The following is a 10302-nucleotide window of genomic DNA, read 5'->3' as shown; positions in this document are numbered from 1 at the left end:
AAGTATAGAGGTCCTAAACACCTTCGGGACCACAAGGAAGGGACGGGTAAAGCACGCCTACAGTTCGTTAATTAAACTCGCTTATATAACCACTAAGGGGAGGGTAATGGGTAGTAAAAGGATATGATGACCTGTACACTAATGCCACGCGTAACCCCTCTAGTTGAGGAAGGCTTACCGGGTATTGTATAGATGTGATCCTATAGGCTAACCAACTTAGGACTTCCCTTCCTTAACTTATGTATGCTCGGACTGTTCAAACTTCCTTAATTTATGTATGCTCGGACTGTTCAAACTTCTTCCTTAAGTATGTGTGCTTAGACTGTCTAAACTTTTTAAATTTACATATGTGTGCTTGGACCGTCTAAACTTTCTTGATTATATATGTGTGCTTAGACTGCATAAACTACCCTTGTTTGCAATTGTGTGCTTAGACTGCTTACCTGTTAAATGACTAATTCACATAACTAAGTTCGGCCGGGACCCACCGTTGTGGACCGCGAGGGGTGCCTAACACCTTCCCCTCAAGGTTATTTCGAGCCCTTACCCTAATCTCTGGTAATGCAAACTGGTTACATGAGTTAATTGCTTCAGGTGCCCTAACACACCTTAATCCGTTAGGTGGCGACTCTTCAAATACCCAATTCCCAAAAGGAAACGAGTTGTTCCCAGTGAATGTCGAAACCCGGATTCCGCGAAAGGAAAAAGGGGCGCGACAATGACTTTCATCACTTTTACTCTCTTTTGCATTGAGCCTCTCTTGAAACTGTTGACAAATATCTTCAAATGATTTTTACCGAAAACTGAATTTTTAAACGAGATGATTTGACTCATATACTGATTTGAAAGCATGTTGTACTTACTGAGATTTCATGATGTGGACTTTATGTGATTCCTACTGCTCAGTCTTTAATTACCTTTATTACTTACTGAGTCGGCGTACTCACATTACTCCCTGCACCTTGTGTGTAGATCCAGGGGTTGCTGGACGTGCTAGCGAGCGTTGATTTCATCCGTCGCTGGTCTGTTGGAGTTAGCAAGGTAGCTGCATGGCGATCGCAGCCTTGCTCTTCTCCCTCCTATCTTCCTATAGATGTTATTAGTTGGTTTCCAGACTGTATCTATATTAGCGTTTTCAGACAGTTTTTTAGTAGATGCTCATGACTAGTGACACCCCGATGTCGGGCTTTTTTTCAGCACTTTGTCATTTAGATTTATCTTATGAAATTTTTATTAATTAAATAGCTTGAAGTAACCTTTAAATTGAAATATCGGGTTGTTTGGTAAAAGAGTCGGCTTGCTTAGTTCCACGTTAGGCGCCATCACGACATGGTAGATTTAGATCGTGACAAAATATGAAAAAAGAAAACGAGTTATCCAGTACAAAATATGAAAAACAGTTACATGTCTTTCTTCCTAAATGATATCTAATATGTATATGTAACTAGTGATAATCCCTAGATATATGAACACACGTCACAACAAAGAAAATTGTGGGAGACAAAATTGAGTTGCAGATGAGAGAATTGGTTTTAAACCAAGAGTCCGTTTTGACATAAGAATTTTTTTATTTTTTTTTCGTAGTGTTTGGCCATACAATTTTGAATTTTTACTTGAAGATGAATTTTAAAAAATTTACAAATTTAAAAAACTCCAAAAAACTGTTTTCAAAATTTTCACTAAGATCACTCATAAAACTTCAAAAATAACTCCCAAATTATATTCATGTCCAAACACAACTCTAATTTTCAAATACCATTTTCACTTGAAAAAAAATTCACTTTTTTTGGGGGGGGGGGGGGGGGGGGGAATTTTACAATTCTTATGTCCAAACGCCCACTAAAAATTGTGCGCACATAGGTATTTGATCTGCTCAAACTGGTTCGAAATAAGTGTTTTGTTATTCAAATTTGGTACAGTTAGACTTCTATATAACAACAATCTCATATAACAACACTTCACTGTAAAAGTCAAGTTTTTTCCGAAACCAAACTTCATGTTCTCTTATAATATATGTTCTCTATGGCGACAATTCGCTATAACATCAAAAAAATATCCGGAACAAACGAGTCTGCTATAGAGAGGTTTAACTGTAATTTAAAAAAATAATGGAGAAGTAATATGGCAATCGAAACTGACATGATCATCATCTACGTCCATCTCCTTTTTTGGTTTTCTTCTGTTCTCTTTTTTCTTAATTTCTTTTTTATCATTTTTTTTACTTGTTTCTCCCTATTTAACGCATCTTTTCTCTTCACAAAAGAAGAATAATATGACACAATTCTTTTAAATCAACATATATGAACCTGAATAAAAACATAAGAGCAAAAGAATGAGATAAGAAACTAAGAGAGAGAAAAATGCTAATGTAAAAATTTGGGATATGGACTTGAGATGTTGCTCGCTTTTTTCTTTCTCTAAATCCTTCTTATCCAAAACGTTTCCTTAGTATTGAGTTTCCTACTCCTAGTAACAAACTATGTATTGTTGTCACTTATGTTTGATGAGATTAACATCATTTCGTTCTCTTGAATAAAAACTCAACAACTAAATATGAAAGGAAAAACCGAAAAACAAAAGGAAAATAAATTGGAAAAGGAGGAAAGATCAATATACTATGGGCTTACTTGCAAGAGGGGTTGGCAAGTGGAACCAATATTGTCCAAAATACTTCCAATTGAAGATGGAGTAATAGACCTTTTTCCGATTCAAGGCTTCGGACTTGCAGAAATCACAAACATACTTATACATTTACAATTGGGGGGAAAAACTGTGAGAACAATTCCCGACCCACGTGAGCAAGAAAGATAAGACTTTGATTTCTACAAAGAGATTACCCTCAACTTTTAGAGTGATTTGTCGAAATTTTGGCCCGTCCTTTGAAGCAGATGTATCTTTGGCAGGCGATAGCGATTTGTAGTAATATTTTGGAATAACAACAATACTCCAAACAAAAGGTTGAAATTTCTTCTCACCAATAACAATGGGCCAATATCCACAACTTTGTCTGCTTTCCTCAAGTGCAATTCTTGAAGCAGATGTATTTTTGGCCGGTGATAACGGTGAAGGCTTCATAAGCTGTGGCGAATCAGGAATAGATGGAATCCTTGCGTTTAGAACGGACGCTGAAACAAGACAGAGAACGCTTAGTTCTGAAATATGTTTTGAAAACTCATGTGTTGCATGAGTTTTCAAAACATATTTCACTTTTTTTTTTAAAAAAAATATAAACATGACTTATACCCATATGTTCTAAAAACTAATACAAATATTCAACAGTACCTTTATCAATAACATTCATTATATTATCGCAAACCATAGTCTTGAACATAAATAAATTTGGTACAAAATTATCATTTATAATAAACTATACACTATCAGATGACCGAGAAGACGAAGTAGCATTGGTACAAAATAATAAATGGTGGGCGCTTTTATAAAATCCAAAAGTTTGGCGCAATTTTTAAAAAATATAATAGTGATATTTGGGCTAAAACTAGCTTTTGAGCTGGTTTGGGATTTGGGTTTCGTGTTTTGGGAATTTGCCGAAATGTAGATAAAATTTATGAACAAACATGTGTTTGCCAAAAAAACTCAAATATATTTCAATAAAATCTATGGCCAAATGTGTCCTAAGTTTTCAGTGTGATTTGGCGTCCCTTGGGAGCCTTGCTGTAAATGTTGGCAGTTAATGTGTAAATACCGTAAATAGAGAAAGCTTAAAATGATGGGAAAATATTAAAAATTGACAAAATAGATAAATAGGGAGTCTGATGGCTATGTCCCTCAATATGTAAATATATAGTCCAAAATATTTAAATTTTAACGTAATTTGTATATAATCTAAATATTCCAAATGTATACTAAGAGCTCGTTTGGCCAAGCCGTCAGAATCTGCTTATTTTAAAAAGTACTTTTTTAAAAAGTATTTTTAAAAAATAATAATTTGTGTTTGGCCAATACATTTAAGAAGTACTTTTTATAATATTTGATAAACAAATTGTGTTTGGCCAATCTTTATAAAAAGTACTTTTGAGTGTCAAATTACCAAAAAGGATAGTAGAAAGGTCTTATAATTATTTTAAAGAGAAAATAAACTTAAATATTTATCGTAAAATACTTTTATTATTTATTATTTTATTTAATTAAAATATGAAATATAAAGTAAAGATACATATTCAAGATTTAAATCATTGTAACATATATAGTTATACCAAAGCAATAATATTATCTTGTATAATTACTTGTTATTTACACCATGAAATAATAAGCAAAGTCACTCACACATGATAATATTTCTCAACAGTTTCATCTCTAATTCTATCACGCAACGCCTCCATAATAGTAGTAGACTTGTCTTGCATTTCTAAAGGAATACCAGAAGGCCCATATCCTTCCTCAATCTCTGCAGTAATGTCTTCATTAGCATAATAGTTGAATTCCTTATCAGTAGAAGAACGTCGTCGGATGAAATTATGTATAGCCATGGTAGTTGTAACAAGATGAATCTGAGTGTCAAACTTGAAAGATGACATTGAGCTTAACATAGAAAACCTATTTTTCCAGACTCCAAATGTTCTTTCAATTGTACATCGAAGACTGGAGTGAAAAAATTGAATGCTTCATTTGGATCTCTAAAACTAGAGTTGCGCTTGAAATCTGTTGGATAGCCTGAATCAACTAAATAATATTTACCTACACCAAGTAAAAAAGTGTTAATTAAGATGAATAAAAATAAAATCTTCCTATTAAAATAACACAAGACATAGTATTAGTGTTGCTACCTGATGGAGGATGAGGAAAGTTAAGGTTTTGCCTTCTAAGTGCCTGATCAAATATTCTAGCATCATGTGGAGTACCTTCCCACCCAGGCCATACAAATGTGAAGCACATGTCCCAATCACATACAGCCATTATGTTTTGTGAAGTGAAGCCTTTTCTACTAATGTATTTGATTTGTTCCTTAGAGCGAACAATACAAGGCACGTGTGTGCCATATATAGCTCCAATGCAATTAAAAATATGGCTAATGCCTGTCATCTTCTCTTATTTTAGGATTAATATCATAAAAGGTTGGATCTTTTGGCTTAATAATATCCATATTCAATTTCAGACATGCTATCAAACATGATGAAAATGTCTGTTAACAGTCTCTCCAGAGTGTTGGAATCGTTCTTGAATCATTCGATTCCCTACACCATGTCCGACCACCAGTAAAAACATAACAACCATCTCATCTATGGTCATTTTTCTTGTTGCTTTCAAATCATATTGTTCATTTTGTATTTTGCATAAGTCAAAAAATTTATGTTTTTTCATCCTAAACATGTCATAACATCTCTTATAATGCCCTTCAAGTATTTCCTTGATGAAAAAAAATCCTGTATGAGGAGAAGTTCTGCATGGAGTATTTAGACAAAATTTTAAATAATATTCTGATGCGAGAGATACACTAAAAATTACCAAGTCAAGTACAACGTCATCGTCATCTACTTCATTTATAAGAACTTCGTCAACATGCTCATCATTATTTACTGTGAATGACATATCTGTAAGAAAAAGAATAAAATAAAATTACTTGAATAACAATCTATACACTTATAATAAAAAAATTAAATTCAAAAATCACCTAAGTACAACGACACAAAATTCCAAAATTTCAGAATAAATTAGTAACTTGAATAAAAGTCAATATAGATTCCAATAACCATAAAGCATAACTAGAACAATATTTTAAAACAAATTTAAAGTTTCAATAACTAGAAAAAATAAAATGCAGATAATAATAGGTAATCTCATTAAATTTATTCTTTTTGAAGCTCAGACATCTTTTCCAACCACTGCAATTGTAACTCTGGATCTTCTTGTGCTAAAAATATGTCTCTCATTGGTTGCTTGACTAGTAGCACACTTGCTTTCCACCATAAATCGCTATCAACAATCATATCGGGTAAATTACGAACAACATCCATTACATACTTAATACTAAGTGAAGTCTTTTGACCCCATATTCATTGAAGAGCGTGATTGTATGGCTTCAACAATTTTCTCTATTGATGATGTAATTCTTAGGCTGGTATTGAATTTATTTTTCTCCTTTTCATTTATAGCAGTTGATGCTTTTCTTTTTCTTCTCTCACCACCCTCACTACTACGCACTTTTTAAATCATATTCGATTCTTCTAGATTAGTTTGTTTGAATCCTTTTTTGTATTCTTTTCTATACCATCAATATTCACAAACTCTTCATTGTCTACAGGAGTTCCAAACTCAAATGGTTGTTCTGGTTGAAACCAACTGCTTCCTTGTATACCATTTGGTAACAATCCAGATGACGGTGCCCACGCATGTTCACCGGTTGCAACTGTTGGTAATCCGTGTTCGAAATCAGAAAATCAGAGAAATATTATTTAATAACCAAAATAGAAAAAATAATTCCGAGTCCACAAGTTGCTTGTGTGTCCTTAAGAAATTTAATCCCCTCACTGTTGCCCAAGGTTTTGGATTAATTCCTCCAAGGATAGAACGGAATAACTATTCTGCAATGCTGGCAATCAAAATTACAGAATTTCAGCGAACTCAAAAGACGGAGCAAATCACACTTGACACTTATGTTTATTTGAAAATAATGCAACAATATAGTCTAGAGGGGAGAAATTTTCAGATTTTTCATATATGAAAAATGAGGCCAAGCCTCTAAATTTATAGACAAAGGAAGGGTGATATGGAGAGGTACAATCCAAAAGGTGCCTCTTACATTTCTCATTCACACCTTTTAAAGAAAAAACGCAACAATCCCCCACATGAATGGGAAATGGACATATATGTAAAAACATGCATGAAAATACTGTGTGATTCGCAAGTAAGGATTAATCGCATCTGGATAAGTAGGTTTTCCTTTGAACTTTCCGTAGAGAACTTATGTCGGATATACTCGGTCAACCGGTAGATTTGATATCTTTGAACCGTCAAACTTTGGTGTATACCTAGACAACCATAAGTCACACAATCAACCCTTAACCGTCTTTGGTTCTCATTGTTGTGTTCGTTTCAGCCATGAACACCACCTGGTTCATAAGTGCGTAGAGAATTGGCCTTATAGAATTCTCCTTGAAGCGGCTTACACTTCACACTTACATAGGTGATTCTTAAACGTGTTATCACATAGATACACTATTTTGATATACCTTGTATCAAACTTAGAAACCATTAAAAGCCTTAACGCTTTATCCTTGGTACTGAACAATGTCTCATCACGAGAATGGACCAAAAAAAATTTTATTTGACAATGTTGAACCGTCATTAATGACTTTGTTTGATCTCCTTGAACCTAGATCTTGGGATCTCCAGTCTTCTAGGTAGAGTTACCGCCACAATGACTTGTCCTCGGCCATAGTCTCATTCCCCTCGATGATATCTCAACTACCTCTCTAATCAGGCCTTTTGTAAGTGGATCCGACACATTTTCACTTGATTTCACGTAGTCAATTATGATAATTCCCCTAGAGAATAGTTGCCTAACGGTTTTATGCCTTCGTCATATATGACGAGATTTTTCGTTATACATAATGCTCTTAGGCCTTCCTATTGCTGCTTGACTATCGCAATATATGCATATATATGCCAACAATTTAGGCCAAAATGAAATATCTTCAAGAAAATTTTAGGAGCCATTCAACTTCTTCACCGGCCTTGTCTAAGGCTATAAAATCAGCCTCCATTATAGAGCGGCAATGCCTGTTTATTTGGATAATTTCCCAAGACACCGCTCCTCCGCCGTCTGTGAAAATATATCCACTTGTGGATTTAAAAATAGTTGAACCGATGATCTAATTTGCATCACTGTATTCCTTCATTATTGCGGAATATTTATTGTAGTGCAAAGCATAACTTTGAGTATATTTCAAATATCTCAACACTCCTTTCATTGTCTTGATAGTTCAATAAGAACTTTCTTATGTCGTAGACTAATACGTCTCAACTTTCTATTGCATATCAGATTATTGACTACAGTTAATGTAGCAATAGTATATTATAGCAACTGCTGGAATGATTGGCATCAGTTGTGGCCACAACCTTTTAATATCCAACATATTTCGCAATCACTCCGCCATTTTCAAGCATTTATATGCTATTTATTCTTACGTCTATATGATATGCAAATAATAGCACCTTTATTAATGAAACAAATCCAACTTGCAATGGATTTTGGTCATGTTCATCGGTTGGTTCACCTCATTATAGACCAACGTATTAATGCGTTCGTTCATGAACGGTCATATTTATACAAAACATACAATCGCACTTTCATGAAAAGTCGCAGCCTTCCAGGTGACACATTTCGTAAAAGAACTAAACATTATAAATGTTCAAGAAAGAACAAATCATTTCTATAAAGGCACGTAAACAACTTTCGTATTTGTAGTTTCATCACTAGTCATCACTAAGACCGAATACCATATCAATATCCTTAAGGATTCGTGGGGTTCGAAGAATCATATCATTCAGTTCTTCTAAATAATATAGACATCACATCTAACATTAGCTTTTGTTATGCATTAGCTAAATGCCCCCACATTTCACATGTTTCATGTGCCTTTTCTATCAACATATAATCCAAATATAAACAAACAATGACTACATAATCTAGAGTATTCTTAATGTAAATACACTAGTTTGAAACCATTTGACAACATTTTCTAGACAAATTTCACATGCCATTGTTTGGGTGTTTGTTTTAGCCCGTAAAGTGACTTAACAAGTCGACACACCTTCTTTCTTTTTCAGGAACCACGAACCCTTTAGGTTGTTTCATATAAATTTCTTCCTCCAAATCTCCATTTTAAGAAGGTTGTCTTTACGTCCATCCGATGGATTTCAAGGTCATACACGGCGGCTAGCGCTATTAACATCCGAATAGATGTAATCCTCGTTACCAGCGAGTATATATCAAAATAATCAAGACCTTCTCGTTTTCTAAACTTTTTGACAACTAATCTTGCCTTATGTTTTTCAATAGTGCCATCAACTTTCATTTCCCTTTTGAAAAACTACTTAGAACTCAAAGGTTTATTTTCTGGAGAAAGATCAACCAATTCCCAAGTATGATTACTTAATATGGATTCTGTCTCACCATTGACTGCTTCTTTCCGAGGAAGACATAACTTCTTCCGAAGTTTGAAGCTCATTTTCTAACAAGAATGTCATAAAATCTAATCCAATGGAATTAGTTGTCCTTTGACATTTACTACGTCTTGGATTCACCTCAGTTGGTGTACTTTCTTTTGCTTCTTCCTGAGGTCGCTTGGATATTTCACTAGACGACTCACATTCTTTTTTATATGGATAAATATTCTCAAAAAATTAAGCATTATCTGATTCGATTACCGTATTAATATGAATGTCGGGATTTTCTGATTTATGAACCAGAAAACGATATGCCTTACTATTTCTTGCATATCCTATGAAACGCTATCAATATTTTTTGGTCTGATTTTTAACCTTTTGGGTTTTGGAGCTTGCACTTTAGCCAAGCACCCCCCACACTTTAAAATTTTAAGTTGGGCTTTCTTCCTTTCCATTTTGTGGAATGGATTGCGTTTTGCTGTGGGAAACTCGATTGAGTATTCGACTAGCCGTAAAAATAGCTTACCCCACAAGTTCTGGGGTAAACAGAACTTATCTACAATGTACTCGTCATCTCCTTTAAGGTTCTATTCTTTCTTTCTGCAATTCCATTAGATTGCGGTGACTAAGGGGCGATTGTTTGGTGAATAATTTCATATTCCAAACATATTTTTTCAAAAGGAGATTCATATTCGATGCCCTTATTACGTTGTAGAGCCAATTACAAGAACTATTGTTCGTGTCATGACAGAGCCAGAAGTAATAAATGGTGAAGTTTTTAATCTTCAAACCAATCTGACACATTCAGAATTAATAAACGGTGAAGTTTTTAATCTTTAAACCGAGTAATATGTGACACAATTAAGCTTAATAAACGGTGAAGGTTTTACTCTTCAAACCGAATAATAAATTGGAGTAGAAAATCACTAAGATTTTAGTCTCCAAAACGAGTATAAAGTCACTTAGACTTTAATTTCCTACATATGAGTAGAAAGTCACGAAGACTTTAATTTCAAAGATTGAGTAGAAAATCACGCAGATTTTAATCTCAAAGCAGAAGTAGAAAATCATGAAAATTTTAGTCTCCATAACGGAAGTAGAAAATCATGAGAATTTTAATTTTCTCCAAAATAGGGGTAGAAAATCATAAGTATTTTGATTTTCTTTTCAAATGGC

The 10302-nt window shown here is 34.0% G+C and overlaps 1 protein-coding gene across 1 annotated transcript; it reads right to left on the bottom strand.

The window, feature by feature from the left end:
- Positions 1–4280: 4280 nt before the first annotated feature.
- On the bottom strand, positions 4281–4914 carry LOC109209738. Its single transcript, XM_019373062.1, has 3 exons — positions 4785–4914; positions 4592–4695; positions 4281–4508 (listed from the first exon to the last, which is right to left on the bottom strand). The coding sequence occupies exons 1-3, from the start codon at positions 4912–4914 to the stop codon at positions 4281–4283; spliced, it is 462 nt and encodes a 153-aa protein (XP_019228607.1).
- Between the last annotated feature and the right edge of the window lie 5388 nt (positions 4915–10302).

The sequence above is a fragment of the Nicotiana attenuata genome, unplaced genomic scaffold, assembly GCF_001879085.1.
Source record: "Nicotiana attenuata strain UT unplaced genomic scaffold, NIATTr2, whole genome shotgun sequence".
NCBI classification, from domain to species: Eukaryota; Viridiplantae; Streptophyta; class Magnoliopsida; order Solanales; family Solanaceae; genus Nicotiana; species Nicotiana attenuata.
This window is presented reverse-complemented; position numbering and strand designations above follow the sequence as displayed.

Excerpts from the sequence above, each read along its gene's own strand:
- LOC109209738 (XM_019373062.1), bottom strand. The coding sequence starts at position 4,914 with ATGGCTGTATGTGATTGGGACATGTGCTTCACATTTGTATGGCCTGGG. Across the intron at positions 4,696-4,784 it reads CTTTCCTCATCCTCCATCAG|GTAAATATTATTTAGTTGAT; the intron begins GTAGCAACACTA and ends TACTTGGTGTAG. Across the intron at positions 4,509-4,591 it reads TTTTCACTCCAGTCTTCGAT|ATTCATCTTGTTACAACTAC; the intron begins GTACAATTGAAA and ends TTTGACACTCAG.